Source organism: Capricornis sumatraensis, chromosome 12 (assembly GCF_032405125.1).
Source record: "Capricornis sumatraensis isolate serow.1 chromosome 12, serow.2, whole genome shotgun sequence".
Classification (NCBI taxonomy): Eukaryota; Metazoa; Chordata; class Mammalia; order Artiodactyla; family Bovidae; genus Capricornis; species Capricornis sumatraensis.
The window spans coordinates 45,213,903-45,237,591 of NC_091080.1; the positions used below are offsets into that span (position 1 = coordinate 45,213,903).

Here is a 23,689-nt window from a genome sequence, read left to right on the forward strand (position 1 = left end):
TGAGAACTCTGTACCAACTGTTCCTTCTGCCTGGAGTGCTGTCCTCCCCATCCACATCCTAACTTCATCTTGATTTCTGCTCCGAGAGCCCCCATCGAAAACATGGAATCAGTACTTATCTTTCACTCTTCCTTGACCCTGCTGTGTTTCCTCATAGCACTTATTAATCGTTGATGTGCAGTCATTTGTGTTTCTCTCCTGAGTCATGTTCTGGAACCGAACATAGGCCCTCTGTAATGTGTACTCTATAGATGCGTTGAATGAGTGAATTGACTGTGTTGCTGCTATTTGCCTTGCTAGTGCAAGACAGAGAACTGGGATGCATTCACATAGTAGATGACCCACAATTTCAAATACACACACTCTCCTGACCTTAGAAACATCTCTGTGTTAGTTCAGCAGTGTAACAAACATCGAATGCTTACAGTGTTCCTGGTACTGTATTGAGGCTAGAAATTAAAAAATGGGTAAATGTACATGGTCAGATCCATGTGGACTTTATACAACAGTCACTGTCTTCACTACCACAGTGCTCACTTGCACATTACTCATTTTAAGAAGTCCTCCTGTAACTTAGTATCCAACTGTTTAATCCAGTATTTTTCTCTATTCTTTTTGCCTTGGAATTCTTTCATGGAACATCTGTTTCAATCCTTTTAGACTTGGACAGTTGTTGACATTCAGGAAAGCTCCCTTAGTGCTGATGAGGGTGGCAAGAGATGAAGACTGAAGAGGCAGGTACCTCTGAAGGAAGTGGTGTTACCGGTAGATCTGAAGGGTAGTTATTGGTCCTTCTACTGTGTTACTAAATTGTGTTAATACACTTAGGAATTTAAAAGTCCACTATCCATTCCTGAATAGAAACACACACACACACACACACACGGAATAGGAGTAAATGGATACTTTTCAAACAGAATTGCACACACAAGAATCCTTAATCAGTTTCAACTAAAACCAGCAGTAAATACTTATCACTATGTCCATTGCTGTGTAACACTGTATTGGCAAAACCAGCTACCACATTCAATCAAGAGAGAATAATTAGAAACAGCAGACGCTGGAAAGGAAGAGAGAAAGCTATTGCTACCGCAAACAGTTGACAGTATACATTGAAAAGCCAAGGGTCTCAGTAACAATAGAACACCTAAATAAAAGGAATTGAGTAAAATGGCAAGGTGTGAAATTAGCAAACAGTACTCAATACTTTGTTTATATACACAATAATGAATAATTGAAAATATGGTCAAAGAGAAGTCTCCATTCCCAAAAACATCAAAAAGATGAAATACTTAAGAATAATCTCAAGAAAAATGCCAGGTCTATAGGAGGAAAACATTCCTGACAAACATAAAAGCAGGCTTGAACAAATGGAAAGAGTTTTCATATTTCACATTCATGAATAGAGCAACTTGGCATTACAGCGACTTTAGTTCTCCCCAAGTTAATGTCTAAATTCCAGTCCCAACAAAGTTGTTTTTTAAAATTTTTCTGGCACTAGACAAATTGATCCTAAAGGTCACATGGAAAAATGAAATAAGAACAACCAGGAAACCCATGGAAGAGTGATAAAGAGGCCACACCTTACCTGATTGTTAAGCCACAAATGTCTATAATTAAAACTGAGAGCAGGGGGTGTAAATGAGAACTCTCTCTACTTTTTGTTCAGTTTTGCTATGAACCTAAAACGTCTCTAAAAAATAAAGTCTGTTATAAAAATTGTGTTCCAGTTCTATGGTATGATGTGTGGACAGACATACTAGACAATGGAATGAGTAGAAAGTCCAGAAATAGTTAATTATAGAAATTTAGAATGAAGCATCTCCTCAAATTACAGAAGAGAATGTGGGACAACTGGATAGATATTTGATAAGAGATAAAATCAGATCTGCATCTCACGCTGTATTCCAAGATAAACTACAAATGGATAAAATCTTATTATTTTTCTTTTTTTATATTGTACACTTTTTATTTTAAAATAATTTTAGACTTCTGAAAAATAGTACAAAGAATATTCCTTTATCCTTCATCCAGATTCCCTAAAGGTTATCATTTGCTGCATGCTTTATCATTTATTTATTCTGTCTCTGAAATATCTGAGAGTAAGTTGCAGACCTCATGTCCCTTTGTTTGTAAATACGTCAGTGTTAGGGGCCTCCCAGTGGCTCAGGGGTAAAGAATCCACCTTCAGTGCAGGAGACGAGGGTTCTATCCCTAGGTTGGGAAGGTCCCCTGGATGAGGGCACAGCAACCCACTCCAGTATTCTTGCCTGGAGAATCCCATGGACCGAGGAGCCTAGTGGGCTGCAGTCCATAGGGTCGCAGAATCAGACATGACTGAAGTGACTTAGCACACACACATAAATGCATGTCAGTGTAATGTGCTAAGAACAAGAATGTCTTGGTCTGTTCAGGCCCCTATAATAGGATACCATAGACTGGGCGCCTGTAAACATTTCTCAGGCTTATGGAGGCTGGAAGTCCTGGATCAAGGTGCCAGCAGGGGTCTGGTAAGAAGCACTTCTTGGTTTGGCCATCTTTTCACTGTTTATCAATATGATGGAAGGAGTGAGGGATTGTGCTCTCAGTTGGACACAGATCCCATTCCTGAGTAATCACTTCCCGAAGGCCTAACTTTCAGACACTACCACACTGGGCATCAGGATTTCACATAGGAATTTTGGGGAACACAGACATGCAGTCTTTAGCAAAGAACATTCTCTTACATAATCAGAGTTATCAGAATCAGGAAATAAGCATGACAAAATGCTACTCTTTGATCTGTAAGCCTCACTGGGACTTCCCCAGTGTCCCACGGAACGCTTGTTCTGACCCACAGGCCAGGCCAGTTAACATTTTGCAGTCAGCTGTCAACTCTCTGCAACATCCTTTGATCTGCAGTCTAGCTTTATGTTTCATGACCATGACATTTTTTAAGAGTACAGGCTTCTTGTGTATAATGTCCCTCAGATTAGGTAGGTTTGACATTTCCTCATGTATACGTTTTTAGCATGAATACCACAAAAGGAATGCTGTGTCATTGGTTGTACTATCTTGCTATGCTATGCTAAGTTGCTTCAGTCGTGTCCAAGTCTGTGCGACCCCATAGACGGCAGCCCACCAGGCTCCCCCGTCCCTGGGATTCTCCAGGCAAGAACACTGGAGTAGGTTGCCATTTCCTTCTCCAGTGCATGAAAGTGAAAAGTAAAAGTGAAGTCACTCAGTTGTGTCCGACTCTTAGCAACCCCATGGACTGTAGCCCACCAGGATCCTCCATCCATGGGATTTTCTAGGCAAGAGCACTGGAGTGGGGTGCCACTGCCTTCTCCATGTACTATCTTAGGGACTGTTTGTTTGGGTCAGCACTTAAGGTGGTATCACCAAGTTTCCCTGTAAAGCTATATTTTTTCCTTGTAATTAACAAGTATTCTGGGGACTTCCCTGGTGGTCCAGTGGTTAAAGGTCCACTTTTCAATTCCAGGGACCCAGGTTTGATCCCTGTTCGGAGAACTAAGATCCCACATACCATGGAACAACTTGGCCCACACATCACAGCCTGAGAATCCTTGTGCCGCAAAGAAAGCCCATGTACCGTAACAAAGGTCCTGCGTGCTAGGCTAAGACCCAGTGCAGCCAAATGAGTGAGCATTCTGGTAGACCCAGACAACCCCTACACATCCCTCCTTGAGGAAAGACTTGGTCAGTTGTGGTGGGCACGGTCAGCTCTTTGACCATGACTTGGCTCACCCAGGGTCACAGCCATCCTGGGCCATGGATGACACGAGAGCTCCCTGCCTGTGTCCAAGGCTTGGACAGGCCTGCCCCTCAGGGAGACCTCCCTCACGTCCTTTCACATGTGTTGTTCCCTCATGAGTTTCTTGCACCCCAGACACTGTCTCAGCAGCTGATTCTAGAGAACCCAGCCTAAGATAGGTATCTCTAGAAGAATATCTGTTCACAATTACTTGGACTTATTCTTTTTTATCATCTCTTGAGGATTCTTGCTTGGAACAAGTTACTGTGCTGGTTGCCAAATGGTGATTTTCTTTTAATTCTATGAGTTCGTCGGCATTTAATAGGATTCTACTGAAAGGAAGAGCTTTGCCTCCCCCTCAATCATTCATTTCACTCATTTATATCAGCATGTTCTCATGGATTATTTTATGGGTTATAAGTGAAAGTGAAGTCACTCAGTTGTGTCCAACTCTTTGCGACCCCATGGACTGTAGCCCACCAGGTTCCTTCATCCATGGGATAATCTGTCATTTATTTTGTTGCTCAAATTGTCCCAATTTTAGCCAGTAGGAACCCTTGCAGTTTGGGTTCTGTGTCCTTTTGACATGACCCCATCATTTTTTTTCCCTTATTTTCTGTCACCAAGAGATTTTTTCAAAACTTATTTGATACTTTTCCTGCCCCTGGAACCTGCCATTTCAAAGTTGACCAAATCTGAACATTAAAAAATAAGAGCCTTCAAGTACTAGGAAGAAACGTAGGTGGATGATCTTATGACCAGGGAGTGAGGAAAACCTGTTTAGGGAAAAAAAAAAAGATGGATGTGACAAAAACAGTTTACAGGGCAGGGGAAATGAAAATGGCTTATAAATATATGAGAACATTCTTACCCTCATACACTAAAGGTTTGAAAATTCTTAATTGTAGAGAAACAGGCACCTCATGCACTGCTGGTAGGAGTTTTAAAATGGTACAACCCCATAACAGGGATTTGGGGGAAAGCAGACAGATTTGCTTTCGTCCAGTAATTCCACTGTCAGGAATCTACACTGAAGATAAACTTCCACCAGTAAACAACACATGCATAGGGTTATTCATTGCTGCACTGTTTGTAACAGCAGAAGATTGGAGACAACCCAGATGGCTATCAATAGAGGCCTCCTTGTATAACTGGAACACCCACACAGTGGAATACCATGTGGTGCTCTAAAAAGTAAACAATGGTTATCTCTATGTACCAATGTGTAATGATTTCTAGGGTATAAGTGAAAACAGCAAGGATTGAAGAGCAACATTCTAAAAACTAAGATCATGGCATCCGTTCCATCACTTCATGGCAAACAGAAGGGGGAAAAGTGGACACAGTGACAGATTTTATTTTTGGGGGCTCCACGATCACTCTGGATGGTGACTGCAGCCATGAAATTATACGCTTACTCCTTGGAAGGAAATCTATGACAAACCTAGACATCATATGAAAAAGCAGAGACATCTCTTTGCTGACAAAAATCCATATAGTTAAAGCTGTGGTTTTTCCGGTAGTGAGAATTGGACTGTAAAGAAAGCTGAGTGCTAACGAATTGATGCTTTTGAATTGTGTTTCTGGAGAGAACTCTTGAGAGTCCCTTGGACAGCAAGGAGGTTAAGCCAGTCAATCCTAAAGGAAATTAACCCTGAATATTCACTGGAAGGACTGAAGCTGAAGCTCCAATACTTTGGCCACCTGATGGGAAGAGCCAACTCATTGGAAAAGAGTCTGATGCTGGGAAAGATTGAAGGCAAAAGAAGAGGGTGGCAGAGGATGAGATGGTCAGATAGCATCACCAACTCAATGGACATGAGTTTGAGCAAACTCTGGGAGATAGTGAAGGACAGGGTAGGCTGGCGTGCTGCAGTCCAAGGAGTCACAGAGTCGGACCCAACTTAGTGACTAAAGAGCAACAACAAACCGGGATATAAAGGAAGAAATTAGAAATACGTACTTACTTGCTTATTTTGTTGAAAGAAATGGTGGAAGGATAAAACAGTAATAAAAATTATTACCTGGGATGAGGGAGTGAGGGATGAAAGCCAGACCTTTCTTGAGTACCTTTTTATATAATCTTAGTTTTTAAACATTGACATTTGTTATATATCCAAAATAAAACAAAGAGGAGATAAAAGCAAACTAAAATTCAAAATCACAAAACAAATGAACTTAATTTTTAAAAGTTAGTATTATAACTACACAGAAGAAAGAATTGTTTCAAGTGACTTTTGAACATACTACTCCTTAGTTGGTTGTCATTTAAAGCCAAAACAGAATAAAACAAAACTTCTAAGAAATCTTAAACTAGTATGTAGTTTTTAAACTGTTTTATATATATTTTAGGATAAACTTAATAAATAAGTTAGGAACTGAGATTTTTATTGTGAAAGTAAAAAAATATAATGCCAAAAAATTAAGAAAAACCAATGTTCTGTTTGAACTGGAAATATGAATATAAATATAAATGTATAACGCTACTTCTAATGTATAGTACTATTTCTGTAATTCAAAGGGCCTAAAGGCAGTGAAATGCCAGTAGCTATAAGCACCACTAGAATTCAAAGCTTAGTCTCTAAATGTCATTGAAAGGGGCTTCCCTGGTGGATTAGTAGTAAATAATCCAACTGCCAGTCAGGAGACATGGGTTTGATCCCTGATCCGGGAAGATCCCACAAGCCACCAAGCGACTAAGCCTGTGTGCTACAACTATTGAGCCTCTGCTCTAGAGCCCGGGAGCCACAGCTGCTGAAGCCTGAGTGCCCCAGAGCCCTCGCTCTGCAACAAGAGAAGCCACCACAATGAGAAGCCCACAGACCACGATTAGAGGGTAGCCCCTGCTTGCTACAACTAGAGAAAAGCCGACATAGCAACAACCCAGGACAGCCAAAAATAAATAAAATTATATTAAATATCATTAAAAGGAACCAGTGCCCCTTGGAGAAATGGCTAACGTCAGGTCCAGGGGAGGAGGATGTACGGTGAGCCTAGACATCTTGTGCTGTATTAGGAAGTGCTCAGAGACCAACAAGGATGATTCAAGAGGCTAAGCTGAGATAATTTGAACATAGGAAATGAGTGTGGTTGATGACACATTGAGTAAATAAAATCTAAATTTCTGTATTGATATTCAAAAAGGGAAAAAGTAAAATTATTTGCTAACAGTGGAGGTGAATATTATACCAAAATCTTGTTCTGAAAATGGATAATTAAAGGGAAATATATTTTTGTACTGCCTTTTTAGAATGACTTTAGTTCATCTCCAGTGAAGGAAAGCTTATTGCAGAAGAATACCAGCTTAAAAGTATGGAAATAAATAATAGGGGTGTTTAATGGTGCTTTTCTAATTCTACAAAATAATAGGTTCAGGCCAGGCTTATTGGTGGATGCTAAAACCATTATGTGGAAAGTTTTAGGGAAGAAGATATTCACATACCCTTAACGTTTTACCCTACAAAACAATTTCATGATTGTCAAAGTGAGAAATGAACCTTTACAAAGGAGAGGCTTGAAGTCACTAGGTCACCAAGTGCCCCAGGTGTAGCATCGCTGATGGTGACAGACTGGAGTAGTGTGCCCGCTGAGCCGGTTCCCTGCGCAGTACCTCATCAGTGCTGTTGTCCACCTTCCTCAATGCTCTCACCCATGGCACTCGCGGAAAGTCCATGCCAAGATGCATAACCAGACTTAAGAACTAAAGGCAGAATGTCAAAAACAGTGCCGAAAGTATACCTACCCTCTGGGGGAAAGTTAGAACAGAAGGCATCTCATCAGAAATTGTGGAGGCCAGAAGGAAGTGCCATGGCATTTCTCAAGTGTTAGAGGAGAACTGTCAACCCAGAATCCCACGTCCAGCAAAGGTTGGCTGTTAGAGATATCAGCATCCTCTTCATTACAAGTATCCAAAGCAAAAGCTGGATGAAGGAAGTAATACGGCTGTCGCCTCACATGTTCTCACTTGTCAAGGAAGAAAGGTTTTTTTTCCACCATGACTTCTTTACCAAAGACGTATTCATCAGCCATGGCTCTATCTCACATGGCCAGAGTAGAGACAGAGGATGGTGGTGAAGTGAGAGTATCTGGGATTTTCAGTCTCAGTTAAAGGGGGAGCTAGGCAAGAGAAAGCAATGGCACCCCACTCCAGTACTCTTGCGTGGGAAATCCCATGAACGTAGGAGCCTGGTAGGCTGCAGTCCATGGGGTCACCAAGAGTCGGACCCAACTGAGCGACTTCACTTTCACTTTTCACTTTCATGCATTGGAGAAGGAAATGGCAACCCACTCCAGTGCTCTTGCCTGGAGAATCCCAGGGATGGGGAAGCCTGGTGGGCTGCTGTCTGTGGGGTCTCAGAGAGTCGGACACGACTGAAGCGACTTAGCAGCAGCAGCAGCAGGCAAGAAAGGATGTTAGTCACTCAGTCATGTCTGACTCTGCAACCCCATGGACCATAGCCCGCCAGGCTCCTCTGTCTGTGGGATTCTCCAGGAGAGAATACTGGAGTGGCTAAACATTCCCTTCTCCAGGGGATCTTCCCAACCCAGGGATCAAACTCGGCTCTCCTGCATTAAAGGTGAATTCTTTATCATCTGAGCCACCACGGAAGCCATAGATGAGACGGGGGCTGTTAAGTGGAAAAGGGCATGTGACAGCTCTCATGTTCACAATCTTAAGTTTAGATTAATATTATCTGCAAATGAAATTATACATGGTCACTGACATGATTGAGTAAAAAACATTGATTATACCTTTAAAAGGCACATGTAACCATTTAGGTATATGTAATGTTTTTGTAATTGTGGATTTATTATCAGAAGAATTTTTTCACCTGTATTGGGATCCTTGGAAAATGGAACATGCCTGTGTGAGGCTTGAGGCTCTGCAGATAGCTTCTGACAGTCCTGTGTCTCTGTAATCGGTGGGCAGCTAGCAGATACTGAGGGCTGTCTCCACACCACCCTGTGCCAGGTGCTGATCACTCAGTCATGTCCTTTCCTCTAAGAGAAATCTGGAAGGAGCTGCAGACTAGAAACTTGCAATTGCGCACCGGTGTCAGTGGTATTATGATAAGGGAATTTTAGAGTGCCATAGGATTGTGTGCCTAGGAGATGTGTTTAGCCGGCTCTTGGGGTCAAGAGAGCCCTCTGGGAGAAGTAAGCTCTGCTCAGTCTGGGTTTGTCCAGCTTTGGGGTGAGGCAGCTCTTTTCCGTCCTGTAGTTGCGTGGCTGTCTCGAGGGAGTTGGATGAGGCAGACCAGATGCTGTCAGCCAGATGCAGTTAAAACCAGAACTCTGCTTTGACAGTGTGATCACAAGTAGGCTGCCAGCTTTTGATTTTCACTAATGTGATGATTAAAAATGTTATCCTCCTGTAGTTTTACTTTGGATTTCTGTTATGAATGAGGTTGACCATCTTTTTTATGTTTGAGATGTCTGTATTTCCTTTTCTGTGAAAAAGTAGTTTTGTTTTTTTTAAACAAATTCTTACTGATTTGTAGGTACTCTTTTAAATAGAGAAATTAGTTTTTAGTCTATAGTAAGAGTTGTGACTGTTTTTTTCCTTGCTTTTCACTGATTTTTTTCAAGCATTTACTTTTATAAAATCGAATGTATTGATATTTTCCTGTGGCTTCTATGTTTCATGTCATAAACTGAAACACCTACTCAGCTCCAAAAGTGTATATATTTTTAGATTTCTCCTGTTTCATCTAGTATACCCATGATTTTGCTTTGTTTTATTTTTTGCATTTGTCTTTGATATACATTTGGGGTTTATCATGTTGTGAGTCTCAGTGGTATTCCCACATGGCTACCTGTATCCTAATGCTACTTATTGGCTCTATTCACACTGACCTGAAATCCCATATTTATCGTAGTAAATCCTTACATGTATTTGGGTCCAGCTCCAGGAGATAGTGAAGGACAGGGAAGCCTGGTATGCTGCGGTTCATGAGTATGCAAAGAGTTGGACTTAGGAACTGAACAGCAACCATTTTGGAGTTTTCTGTTCTATTCTACTGATCTATTTATTCGTGAGCTGGTACAACTGTTTTTTAATACTTAGAGCATTTGTAGTATTTTTATAATACTGTGCCCTATTATTTAGCATGACTACTACTTAATTATTCATCTCTTCCAGAATTTCCTACCTCATTATGTAAGTTTATTTTTGCACAAATGAACTTTGAGATCTAACTGGTTAAAAAAATAAAAGTATTTTCACTGAGGTGACACTAAATTTATGAGATTAACCTCAGGAGAATTGCCATGTTAGTGATGACTCTTCTGTGTAGAATATAAGCCCTTGCACTTGTTCAGATTTTTATCAGTATCCCTCAGAAACATCAGATTGTAGATCACAGAGGGCATAAATATTTGCTACTCTGAAGACTTTGGACTTCTTTCTGTAAAGTAACCAGGGGTGTTGAAGCGTATTCGATCTTTAGATTTGCTGGTAGTGAGGATGTGTCAAACTTATGGTAGAGAGTAGCTTTAAGCCATTGCATTTGAGAAAGTCCTGAAAGAAGGCAATAGGAGAAATGAGAGGGGGTGGGGTATTTGAAGAGACTGAAGTAGTAGAATCTATAGTACCCAGAGGCCCCTGGACTGTCCAGAGAGGGGAATAAATAGCTGTTCTCAGGGTTTCAAAAACTGGAAAGAAAAAAAATGCTTACCCCCTGCAGGGGTAAGTTCCTCTGTTCCTGAGTGTCATAGAGGAAAATCCTTTTATGTAGGCAGCATTAAGAAAAGCGAAAGAAAACATAGCTATAATCATATTGACATACTTAAAACTGACAATGGTCTGAAGAAAAATTTTAATGATTGCAGTGTTAATGATGAAGAATCTGAATTTTAGTTTTTCAGGGTGTTTTTGAGTGTACAATTCTGAATTTGCATTAGTGTTTACATCTTATAACTAAATTTTATGTTTATAAAAATGATATTAAGATGAATAGTCAACTTGAAATAAAGTTTATAAACAAGTGTTTAAAGTATATTTATTCCCTGTGTTTTCTTCTAGTTACACTTTCTGGAAATGGAGAAAACGGTAAGGCACTTTTAATTTTTAGTCTCAAGTAGATGACATAGTGTCTTAATTGCAACCCATATACTTGTTATTTTAGTGATGACTGTTTGTTTTGGTCTTCAGAAAGAAAATATACATTCTTAAAGTTTAAATTTTATTGGTTTGTTTTGTTTGTTCTCTTGTTTTTCCTTTTGTTTAAAATAGTACTTTACTACTCATAGTCATGTAATAATTAAATGACCAGACTGAATTTGTAAATTAATAGTACTACTTCAGTTTGAAAGAGAATTAAAGTTTTTATGACTAGTCAAGGAGACAGTGTCTAGAGAGAAGAATCATGACTCAAAATTTCATTGAAATAAAAGAAAGTTTTATGTCCTTTGATATCAAATTTCAAAAGTAAAATTGGATTTGAGATACAAAAATCAAAGTTTCTGAAACAGAATAGTTAGAAATTATTATTATTAACAAAAAATGTTTTTTGGCCTTGCTGTGCAATATGAGGGATCTTAGTTCCCTGATCAGGAATTGAACCCATGTCCTCCTACAGTGGAAGCAGGGAGTCCTAACCACTGGACCACCAGGAATTTCCTAGAAATTATTAATAAATATTCTTATTGTTGAAAATAGAAGACCTTAAGCATATAAGTCTCAAGTTGACTTGGGGTCTAGTTTCTCAGTAACAGAATAAGTAGAGACAATCTCGATAGGCTTGTTTGTCTTGCTTAAAACTATTTCCTCTATGTTGAAAGCACAGGTACAGAAAGTAGAGAATTTCTGAAGTTCTTATAAAAGAACTTTTACTTGAATCATTATTTCAGGGGGCTGTTTCCCCCGTATCTTTCAGAGTCTTTTGGTGAAGTTTTTTTGCTTGCTTATTTGTTTTTTTTAATTCAGTTACAGGTGATTTTTGAGTCAGACTTTTTTGATTTATAGATTTAGTTTTTTCTTTCAGCTTTGATTTAATTTAAACTTTTACTTTAAGTATTACTTATAAACAATATTTACCATATATATGGGATTATTAGTAATCCCATTAATTTGAACTTATTTAAAAACAGTATTTCCTGTTATTATTTATATTATAATTTGATAGTTACCATCTATTAAGTACTTACTGTATTCCAAGCATTATACTTAAAGATTTATTTAAGCTTTTATTTCTTTATCTCAAAGTAAAGATTTTTTTAAGGGAAAAACTATTTGTTTTTGTTCTTACGGAGAGCAGAAATATTCTAAAGAAATATTAAATGTTTAACAGTGTTAAAGAGTTCTAGCCTTTGTTGTAAGTAACTAAATGATTAAGAAGTTTAAAGTAACCTCAAGGTTACCATTTATCTGAAAGCTCTACAATAATATATAGATGAGGATTGGTAAACTTGATTGAATATGGGAGCCCGGCAATAATATAAATAAGTGAAGTGAGCTAGGTGAAGATAAAATTGCAGACTTGGTAAAGAAAGGACTTCCGTGTTCATATAACAATAGGAGGCTGAGATCTAGCATTTTGTCCCAAAGGAAAAAAAAATGAAGGAATGATATCAAATCCATTGGTTAGACCATAGGGTTTAGCCTAGAGGGAGCTGAAGTGGTAGAGAATGCAGAGTTTTGAGGAACCGGAGTTTTCAATGAGGAAGACAATATTTGTGATTATGAAAAGAAAGCGTATTTGCAAATAGAAGGAAGTTGTGGTTAGGACTTCATGTGGGACTGAGCTGTCTCTGAAGTAGGAGTGACTCTAAGATAATAGAGAAGTGGAAAGGATAATTTTAGATATGACATAGTGGGAAAGACCTTGGATTTTTATCAGGCATATACAGGGTTTGAATTCTGGCTTTATCATTTAGTCAGTAAGTGACACTGGGCACGGTAAGAAATTCTCTGAGCCTTTGGTTTTACATTTGTAAACTGAAAGGATACCTACAAGACCATCATGAGGGTTATAAGTAAGAGGTACAGTTGTCTCCTCGGAGACTTTCAGCATGAGGAAGGGCTGATTGAGGCGCTTCGGTTAAATACGGTTACTAGGAAACTCCGGAGTTTTAGCATGCGTTTGTTAGTCGTGTAGGTGGAGCTCTTTTTCAGGAGTTTCACAGCCAGTGGGCAGAAGAAACTCTGAGCCACATATTCTTCACTGACCGTTGAGATGGACCAGGAACCAGAGTGGAGGCGAGGACACCTGCTGGCTTGTGCAGTGACCCAGACGAGACGAGCAGCAGTCGAGGAACTAGGGCACTGGCAGTGAGAAGACTGAGATGTTTACCTTGACACAGATCTTGGGAGCTAGAAAGTAAAGTATGCATTTTGTGAGATTAGCCAGCTGTGTACTGAGGAGTCCTCGAGCCCTGGCTTCCTGTTTCGATCACCAGTGTGACTTAGGCTTCTGTTCTGTTAAACCACCGTGAACCAGTGTAATTGCAGAAAGAAATGTTGGGGTTCAGCAAGTTGGGGTCAATTTTTTATCATTTTATTTAAAAGCATTTTTTTAAATCCAAAAACTTAAGGAAGAATAACCTCAGGGCAAAAGAAGGACAGTTGTTCAAATTGAATACGTTAGCTTTAAACTTCACTGCATTGTTCTCAGTGTTTCTCATTTAACTGCAGACCAGTGAAAACTCGGATCAGTCCGTAAACTTGGGAAACACTAAAATAGGGAATGCACAGAAAAACACAGATTTTGAGAAGAAGGAATTGATATGCTTGGATAGCAGTGATGACGATAGCCAATATTCACTGAAGATTTATTTCGTGTCAGACACTGTTCTGTTTTCCATTTATTCACTCATCAGTGTTAGGCAGCTAAATTAAACTCATTTAAAGTGCTTTAATTGAAGTCAGAGTAAATCATTTGGGAAGAATAGTATGAAGGGGGGAGAAATTCTGAAAGTAATGGGAAAAGTAACATTTGGAAAAAGTACCTTTTGGAAAAAGTAACATTTGATCTGAACTCTAAAAATGAGCAGAATCTCAAACTTTTATGCATGTCTCTGCTTTCTTTTCTTCAGTGAGTTTGTGGTGCTTCATTCCAAACTGAAAAAGGATTTAAGCACTTGATAGATAGTTCTTGCTTCTTTCTATCTTACAGATAGAAAAACTACAGAACACAGCAAAAAGTTTTTAGTTATATCAGTGAGTTAATGACGTTGGAATGTTACACTAATCCACTTAGGAAACACTTAACGGGAAAAATTCAAAGTGGCTAAACTTTTTCATTACCCTGTGTTGAAAAGGACAATGAAATTTAGGATAACTTTCGTGAACAATCCAGGAATTGAGTTATTTTCAGTGTTATAATTCCTTGGATTTAATGCTCATAGTGATGGAATCTGTCTTAAATAATTTTTAATTCATTTAAAATATAACTTTTAGGAAGTCCTTTTGAAGGAGATGCTTTAAAGATTTCAACTTAAACCTTCAGCAACTTAATAAAATGAAATCTTTACTTATAAACCAGGCCGATAACCCTTAAATGCAAGAACAGAGTGTTTTTTCATATCTGTAATGTTACATCATGCAGATAAAAGAGTGTATATATTTGATGTTTTTAGTATGTTTTAATTAAATTTTTTATTGGATTGAGCCTCCTGACTCTAAATACTGTGTTTTAATATGTGATGTTTTTTCCTGTTTTCATCTGGATTCAATGAAATGTTGTTTGTTTTTATTTACCAGGAAAGGCCGTTGTTTACCTTGTGGCTTTCCATCTGTTCTTTGTTATGTTTGTATGGTCCTATTGGATGACAATTTTCACATCTCCCGCTTCCCCCTCCAAAGAGGTAAATTTAATGCTGGTAAATTACCAAATGCTTTCACTGATGATGGAATTGTTTTCCCTGTGTTACCTTTGTTGAAACTCTATTACATGACGCGTTTGTTCTGTTTCCATTCATAAACTGCTCGGTACCTACGTTGTGAGTTTGAGTCGTCAGCCTCTCAGACACAGCCCACTGATGTCCTTCGTAAAAGATCCGTGACGGCACTACGGTTTAGCGGTGCCATGCTGGGTTTTTTTAAAGACGTACTTTATGTCACTGGAGTGAAAAATCTTAAGGGACGGAATTTAGTTAGGAAAATAGAGTTTATTTTTAGAAACTCTCTTAACACTTTTTTCCCTCAGGCCTGAACAAATAAGCTGCAAGTAAATAAAGTGTTTTGATTATGGGAAACAAATCGTCTGTGCTGTTGCTTGTGACACCTAGTGTGGCTAGTGTTTTTTCTACTTGGAGGTTTCACTTGGAAATAACACAAGTATACACGTATGTGGAATAAAACTGAAGATCATTGTGTCCCTTTCAGCTGATACAGCCACCTGGATTCTCTTCAGTTCAAGTTCAGCATAGCTAGATAAAGCAGAACACACTAGATAGAGAAGGACACGCTGGATGGAGAAGGACACACTCTCCACAGAGTTAGACTTGTCTGAGTTTGATCTTCTGCTCTAACACGTTTTTTAATGAATCCAAGGAAGGTGGAGCCAGCAGTCGTTCCATCCCCGTAGGATGTTTGTGAGGAGTAAATGAGATTCATTCATGGAAAGCTTATGAACATTGGGCCTGCCTTATGGTTAGCACTCAAATATTAGATGACATAATAATATAGTTCCTTCCCTTTGTATTGAATTCATCAGAATGCATTAAAAATTACAGACATAGGTTTAAAGACATCGACTTCCATTTAACTTTCTGTAGAAGAACATATATGCAGAAACTACATACACTGTAAATGTATGAGTGAGTTTTCATGAACTGAGCACATGTGAGTAACCAGCACCCAGTTCCAGAAGCAGAACGTGCCTGGCATCCCATGAGCCTCCTGCTTGCGTGCCTTTCATGAACTTTCTCCTTGTGTGTGATTCTTCCATGCTGTTGTATGTAGTTGTGGCTCAATCCTCCATTGTGCTTATGGGACACAGTTTACTTACCTGGCCTCCTGTTGATGGGCATTTGGGTGTAGAATTACTGTCCATATTCTAGCACACACAAACATGTTACTCTTTGGGGCAGGTGCCCGGGAGAATTGCTGGGTTCTGCCTGTACAGTCAGCAGTAGTGGGTGATGCCAAATGGTCATTAGCCCATTGTTTCTATTGGGCACTTTTGTTTTAAGGGATAATGTAAACCATTAATCAAGCTTACTGTTGCTTCAAATATATTCTTCAGGCATTTGCTAATAATTAGTTGGCCCTTAAATTTAATTACAAACTGCCATCCATACCTTAATCTCTTAAATTGAAAAAGATTACCAGTAATGATGGCTATTGGGAACATATCACGTACAAAACTAAATAGTCTTTACAGGAAACAGAATAAGGAGAACAGTTGGTGTCACTTTTGAGAAGCAGGCTAGTGCAGAGGCTCAAGCTCCCTCTGCCTCCTCCCTCTGCTCTTCTGGCTGCGGGGCCCTGGGCCTGTGGCCCTGGACCTCCGAGCAATCCTCTGTAAAGTCAGGGTGACGGTTGCACACACCTTATTGGATTGTTGTATAGGTTGAATAAATTGATCATACACACACATGATCGGTTGTACTTATAGCATATAATTACTGCTATATGTAAAGTGCTTAGAAGAATGCCAAGCATATAGTAAGTGCCATCTAACTGCTACTTTTTCTTTTTTTGGCTGTTGTTTTTACGATATTGCACCCAGGTAGCATTTAGCCCAGCACCTAAGCCTTTCCATCCACTCCCACATCGTTGCCAGGGGTCTGTTTGCTTCCTGGGTATAGTCCCTCAGGAGCTGAAGTCTCACTGACTTTATCTCCACTAATTCTTCCTGGAAGTCTGTGTTCAAGTAGCATGTTGACCTCAATATACCATTTTCGCCTCTTTGTGTTTTCCATATGCTGCTGCTTTTGCCAAGATTTTCTTTGCTGTGTTACCTTCCTGGACGATTCCTGTTTATCTTTCTAAACCAATTTAGGTACCTCTTCTTCCAAGAAACATTCACGGACAGCCCCCACCCCTCCTGAGGGAGCTTTGATCACACCTGGTAAAGAATTGCTAATTTGTCATTTGTTCTTAACATTTGTAACTGGACTATAGGAATGTATTTTTGAAGGCAAAGGCTATATTTTTATTCATCTTTGAATCCCTGGTACCCGGGACAGTACCAAGCATACACTTAAATTGAAACATCTGAACACTGTGTTTAAGATAATGACATTTCATAGTTTGAATTCTGTTCAGTAGTACTTAATGAAAAACAGACTAATAATTTCAAAGGTCTAAATTCATTTTAAGTTTTATCTTGTTCCATTCCTCATCTAAAATCCTGGTGTCTGTTGATATTTTCATTTGGTTTAAGCTTTTCATAATTCTTAACCATAGTTCCTAAGGAAAAGTAATGATTTTGAGGCCTTCCTAGAAACAGGCCAGGGAAGTCTGTTCAGATTTTACAGGGAAACTGCAAAATTTGATTAGAGCATCTTTTTTCCGAGTATGTGTTTAATATTATACCATATGATCTTTCCTGGAGGAGGGAACAGCAACCAACCCAATCCAGTATTCTGGCCTGGAGAATTCCATAGACTGTATAGTCCATGGGGTTGCAAAGAGTCGGACACGACTGAGCAACTTTCACTTCACTTCATATGATCTTTATTCTCTATTTTGAGTGTTTCAGAGATGTATCTTGTCAGGGAAGAACTTTTAGCAAGTCAGCTCTCTTAAAGGAGAGCGGGCCATCTTACAGAGTAGGGAAGTGTTCTGTACCTGAAAGTGTTTGGGAGGGGATGGATCTCAGAAGTGCCTGGGTGTTTAGATAGGTGACCTCCAGAGTCAGCTTTAAGATGGTGGGTATTTTTTCTGTCCAGTTTGTACGTCCAAGTTCCTTCTTGTCCTTCCTAAGTAATTGGGTGATTGCTTTTGCCATTGTGGCTTGGTGGTGGGAGCCAGGCTAGGTGATCCAAAAGGACTCTTGTTGCCTCAGCCACTGTGTTTTAGTCTAGGTTAGAGGAACAAGTCTGTAAAAGGCAAAAATATCTTTTCATATTAGTGGCATAGGGAGAAACATCATAGAGCAGAACTAACTCAAGGGACTTGTGTTTTTCTATCAGCTCTGCCAATAATTATGCAGTCTTAGAAAATTTCCCTAAGATGCATGGGATCACAGGTTCCTTATCCCAAGGGCTCCTAATCTGTGCTGTGCTATCCCGTTTGTAAAAGAAGAGGCAGTGCCGTTACTGATGAAGAGTCATCAAGGGTGGGCAGGTTTTGTTACTTGAGTTAGCAGGTAGACCAAATACTCAAACTTTAAAAGATGAACCTCTAGTTAGGACTCCTTAGGCCTTTTCAAGCAAAACCCTGTAAGTAAATAATAGTTGAGGGACAATATTGTATGAAACATGATCAAGAGCATGTCTCAGGCCAGTCTTTGTTTTTTAAAAGAAATCTATGAAATAAACACCAAGAGAAATGTAATAAAAGCTCCTGGTTACATGAAATAGAGTCGTGAAACTGAGGTCCGTGAGATACAGGGATGACATGGAAAAAAGCAATGAAACAAGTCCTTTATAGGAAAATGCTGCCCACCACATGGGAATTAAAACTTGAGAAATAGAAGCTGGAAACAGCCCTACAAAAGAACTGCTCCTTAAGAAAAGGAGACTGTGCTTGCCTTGACAGTCCTTAATAGTTCTGGAGAAAGTTCCCTGATTGGTTAGTGTTTTAAAAACAAAACAAAAAAAAGCAGTAAAAGTTGTCCTCAGGAGAAACTTGGCCAGAAAATAGCAGGACCCCTGCCTGTGATTTGCCCCCAAGCAAGTGAGTCTTTGAACATCTTCCCAAAGATTCAAAATCTCTTGACACTTTCAAACAGCAAGTGTTTTACTAACACAAAATGTATATTAAGCTCTTTTTGATGGGGAAAGTTAATTTTTTCTGTAAAAAACAAAGATGCAAAAATATTTTCATGCTCTTTGCCATCATTAGCATGGAGGGCAAATATTTTCACTCTGTCAATGTAAAAGGTGCTTGATTAGCTTTCTAAACAAATTTGAAGAAAAATTTTGCCTTTGTAGAAGGAAATATTTGTCTTTTTCTGTTTTGGATAAAACTTGTTTTTCTGAGCATGATGGTTAATAATCACGGGATTGAAAAGAATTGATAGTTATTTCTCCTCCTATAGTTCTGCTTGTCCAATTCTGAGAAGGAACGTTACGAAAAGGAATTCAGCCAAGAAAGACAACAAGAAATTTTGAGAAGAGCAGCAAGGGACTTACCTATCTACACCACATCGGCTTCAAAGAGTAAGAAAAACAAAGCTTACACTTTTCCTCTCCAAAGAATTGTGAGAATGTGGTCATTTTTGCCAAAATACCTTTGCATGATTTGACTGCTAAGTGGGTATTGTGGTTGTCACAAATGGCGTCTGGAGAAACAAGACTTCTCTGTGTTCTGTATCTTACATGGTGTTTCAGATACAGGTGTATACCTTTATATGAAATACAGGTCTTTATCTCAGGTAAACCTGTCTCAGGTGTTTGAGATAGATTTACCTGAGATACAGGTATTTCAGATACAAAGTCTACTTTGATACAGACTTTTTATGTGGTTCACTTTAATGTTGATCTCTCTTGTTCTGCATTTTTTTCTAGCTCATCCTTCATGGCTAAAAATTTCATTTACAATTTTTAGTAAACTGTCATTTGGAAATCCTGGTTTGAATTTGAATATTTTGTGTCATCCCTGAGTAATATTTAAAAAAGCAAGAATGTGCTAACCTAGAATGGGGAGAAATAAAAACCACAGAAGGGAAGAAGCTCGTTAAGGTTGTAAAGCTACCCCTCAGAGGGCTGGACTTGGAAGTCCACTGTCTGCTCCAAAGCCGTGGGTGCTTCTGCTCTTCGCGCACCACTGACACTTGGGCCTGTGAGGGGGATGGGTCTGTGAGTAGCCCAACTGGTTACTTAATTGTAGGAAGTTGTTTAAAATTATGTATTCTATATCTCATTAATTCATTCAGATAGAAGATAATGTTGACAGCTGACAGTCCGATCTAAGTCCTTTACACATATGAGCTCATCTGAGCTTCACACCAGCCCTGTGGGGAGTTGCTGTCGTGTCCACTTTACAGATGAGGAAACAGAGGTGAAGTACCTTGGTAAAGGTCACACAGACAGTGTGGGGAAAGGTGCCCTGCCTCTGAAACCCACTATGCTGCTCAACTCCAAGGGGAAATGGAGCGTTTTCCTTTGTATAGTTCTGTACATATGCTGACTTAAGAAAATTTAAAATTCATGCTAGATTTTAGGAGGGGATATCTGGCCAACATTTAAGTTTTCACGTGTTTAATACAGGCACCCTTTGGAGAATACTATGGGTTCAGTTCCAGACACTGCAGTATGGCAAATCTTGCAGTAACGCGGGACACATGAACTGTTTGGTTGCCCAGTGCGTGTGTGAGTTATGCTTACACTGTAGGGCAGCCTATCAAGTGTGCAATCACACAGTGTCAGAAAAACACATACATACCTTAATTTAAAAATACCTTATTGCTAAAAATGCTTACCATCATCTGCGCCTTCAGCAAGTCGTAGTAGTAATATCAAAGGTCATTGATCACAGGTCACCATAACAAATATAATAATCATGAAGTTTGAAATACTATGAGAAATACCAAAATGTAACACAGAGATACAAAGTGAGCAAATGCTGTTGGGAAAATGGCACCAGTCGAGTTGCTCAGTGCAGGGTCCCCAAAGGCTGTCAGTTTGTGAAGAAACGCAGAGTCTGTGATGCACAATGAAACCAGGTGTGCCTGGCCTGTCCTTTTGCACAACCAATATATTACTGTGTAGAATGAAACTATGGATTTCAGATCAAACCCCAGCTTTTTAGTTACTAGTGCCGTGAGAATCACTTAGACTTTCTAAGCCTGGTTTCCTCATTTTAAAATGAGAATGCTAGCACCTAAATCTCCGGAGGTATTCATAAATGAGACAAGCACTGAGTGCAGATCTTGGTGTATAGTAACACACTTTCAGTACATAAAAGCTAATTTAAAATAATCCTTCTTATGTTTAACTATAAAATGTCTAGTTCACAGCAGTTGTTAGTAGTTGTAGTTCCATAGATTAGACATTTTTTTCTTTTTGTACATGCTGGGAGGCATAGCAGGATCTTAGTTCCATGAGCAGAGATCAAACCCGTGTCCCCTACCATCCTGAAATAAAAGCTCAGAGTCCTAACCTCTGGACTGCCAGGAAATTCCCTAGATGTTTTTAACCCCAAGACCAAGATTCTAGAGGATTTATGAAGCTCTGAGATTATATACAGAATTTTAGGTACTTCTTGAAGTAGCCTGTTCATAGCAAGATCTGATTTTCAGAGCAGTAACTCCAAAGAGTTGAAAGCCACTAAGGTAAAATCTTTACCCTTAAATTTTTATTACTCTTCATTCATTATAATGGCTTTCTACTAATCTGAATAATACCCTTCATCCGTTGACTATTACACCAGAATTATGCTGGGCACTTTACGGTGATCATTTACCCCTCAGAGCCACCCTGAGACAGTACTGCGCTTGTCCCCATGTTAGAGATGAAGGGGTGACACAGGTGAGGTCCCTAAAGTCCCTGAGTGGCAAGGTCTGGGATTCATGCCTTATCTTCTGACTGCAGACAGTCTCTGCCCTTGAGCACTGTTTTATACTGCATTTCTACTGCTTAGAATCCCAAACATTGAGTTTTTCCTTTTTATGGAAATAATACCATACATCCTTTAAAAAACAAAATATAGAACCACACATCATATGAAGTGGACCTTTCCTAGACCAGAGATAGTGAATGTGATGGTGCTGCCTTCACAGCAGGGGTGGCGACTTTCACTAAATACCTTCCTGTGCTTTTTGAACTATGTGCCTAACAGAAGCAGAACCATGTGGACGTCTTATCTATTAAGGAAACAAAAACGAGTCTCCTAAAACTCCCCCGTCCACAGTCTGGATATGGCCAGTGTTTCTCTCTGGCTCGTCCTGCACCATTACCTGGTCAGCTCTACTAAAACTCTGCTTCCTGCACCGTTCCCTGGGTCAGCTCTACTAAAACTCTCCTTCCCCACTTTATTTTCACATCTTTTTGTCTGCCTCAAATGATTGTTTTCTCCTCTCTAAATCTGTCAGTACTTTAAAATTTTAATTCGCTGTCTACCTCTTCAGCCGTTTGTTCACTTGAACAAAAGGTGATTTTTACAGTCTTCTCCAAACTTCTCAGCTTCTTACCTTGTTGATCCCAGCTTGCTGTCTGGTGGTTGTCTCTGTTGTCCTACAACCTGACTCGGTCCTGCAGCTCTGGCAGCTGGAGCTCCACCTGTCTTCCTAACACAGTGAGCACCTTCCCCAGGCATTCAGTAGGTATTTGTGGGGTGAAGCTGTTCCTGGGTGTTCTCTGTAATGCCTGCTTATATATACACTTGAAAAATCTCCCTTTTCTCCTCTTCAGTAGTTTTCCCATTCTAGAAAATCTCATGGATGGAGGAGCCTGGTAGGCTGCAGTCCATGGGGTCGCTGAGTCGGACACGACTGAGCGACTTCACTTTCGCTTTTCACTTTCATGCATTGGAGAAGGAAATGGCAACCCACTGCAGTGTTCTTGCCTGGAGAATCCCAGGGACGGGGGAGCCTGGTGGGCTGCCGTCTATGGGGTCACAGAGTCGGACACGACTGAAGTGACTTAACAACAGCAGAGCTTCACTTCATGTTTTATCAGAAATAATATTGTCATAACAATAATAATTGCTTTACTGAGAATTTGATAAGTTCCAGAAGATTTTTTTTTAATTTGCACAGTAGTCCACTATACTTAATATTATTTGCACTTAACAAAAGCAGAAATTGAATCTTTTAGCAAGTAAGTTACTATCAAGGTCACAAGGGAGTAAGTGGGAGAGAACCAGTGTGAATCATGGTAGCTGAGTCTGGCTGCCTCTGGACTTGGGGCTGCCCTGCCCATGTTCAGCTGTCCGCAGGCCTCTCCTTCTGGTGTCATCGTTCTTGTTTTGTGAGACTTGCATAGAGATCGCTGACCTTTGTCTTTCCTTCTCCGTTTGCTCCGCATAGTCTTGCTGCTTAAACATTTCCAGCTGGTTTCTTCCTTCTGCTTGCAGGTGTACTTCAAAGTACATCTCCTCTTAAAAACAGCCACAAAGGTTAGGTTATGATGTGTTCCAAGTGCGACTCTGTTTTCTCTTCCCCATGATTCCAGGTCTCCTTGTAACTTGTCTGCACACCGGCCTCTTTTCCTTTCCAGGAGGTTCCAGGCAGCTGGCTTTCATTCTTCCTAACCAAGCTTAGTGGCTTTTTGTCAGTCTAGCTGCTTAAAACACTTTCTTCTTTGTGCTTTTCTGTTCTAGTTGTTTTTGCATTCTTGAATGTTTATTCTTCCTCCTACACTTTTTAACCCTGCCTCACAAGGTGCTTTTGTCCTATTCTTTTCATATAGTTCCTTCAGCTGTTTTCAGCCGTGGGAGTCTGACACCACAATATTGTGGTGTTTAGTTTACTGTGTCTCAAATAATTTGTTTTCTGAATTGTTTTCAGGACTGAGTTAAACCTTCTTTTTCATATGAGTTTGCAGACTCAAGGCTGTGGTCACCCTAGCGCTCACTTGTTAGGTGGCAGGGGATGACAGCTGCACTTTGGGCCACACATTTACCATGTCTAGGAGTGAGGGTTTCAGAAGGGCACTTCCCAGCCCTCCCCCAGGGCTCCTGGAGACTGTCAGGGCTTCACATTCACCTTGGCGTGTGTGCCCACTCGAGCTCCATTCTTGTACTTCTCCAGCTTCCAAAGGACAGTGGTTCCTGAGTGACCTGTTGTCCAAATTCAAGCCAGACAAAACCTAACACCTTGGGGGCAGGAGGGAAGTCTGTTGTGTTCAACTGTATTTTCTCAGCATGAAGCAGTGTTTATC

The 23,689-nt window shown here is 39.8% G+C and overlaps 1 protein-coding gene across 1 annotated transcript in view; it reads left to right on the forward strand.

Annotated features, from left to right (window-relative positions):
- Positions 1-23,689, forward strand: part of ZDHHC20 (zinc finger DHHC-type palmitoyltransferase 20) — a 59,294-nt gene that overhangs the window by 11,273 nt on the left and 24,332 nt on the right. Inside the window, exons 2-4 of the mRNA XM_068984188.1 lie at positions 10,779-10,805; positions 14,457-14,560; positions 18,907-19,027. Of these exons, the coding sequence (XP_068840289.1) occupies positions 10,779-10,805; positions 14,457-14,560; positions 18,907-19,027 (252 nt within the window). The remainder of the gene's footprint in view (positions 1-10,778; positions 10,806-14,456; positions 14,561-18,906; positions 19,028-23,689) is intronic.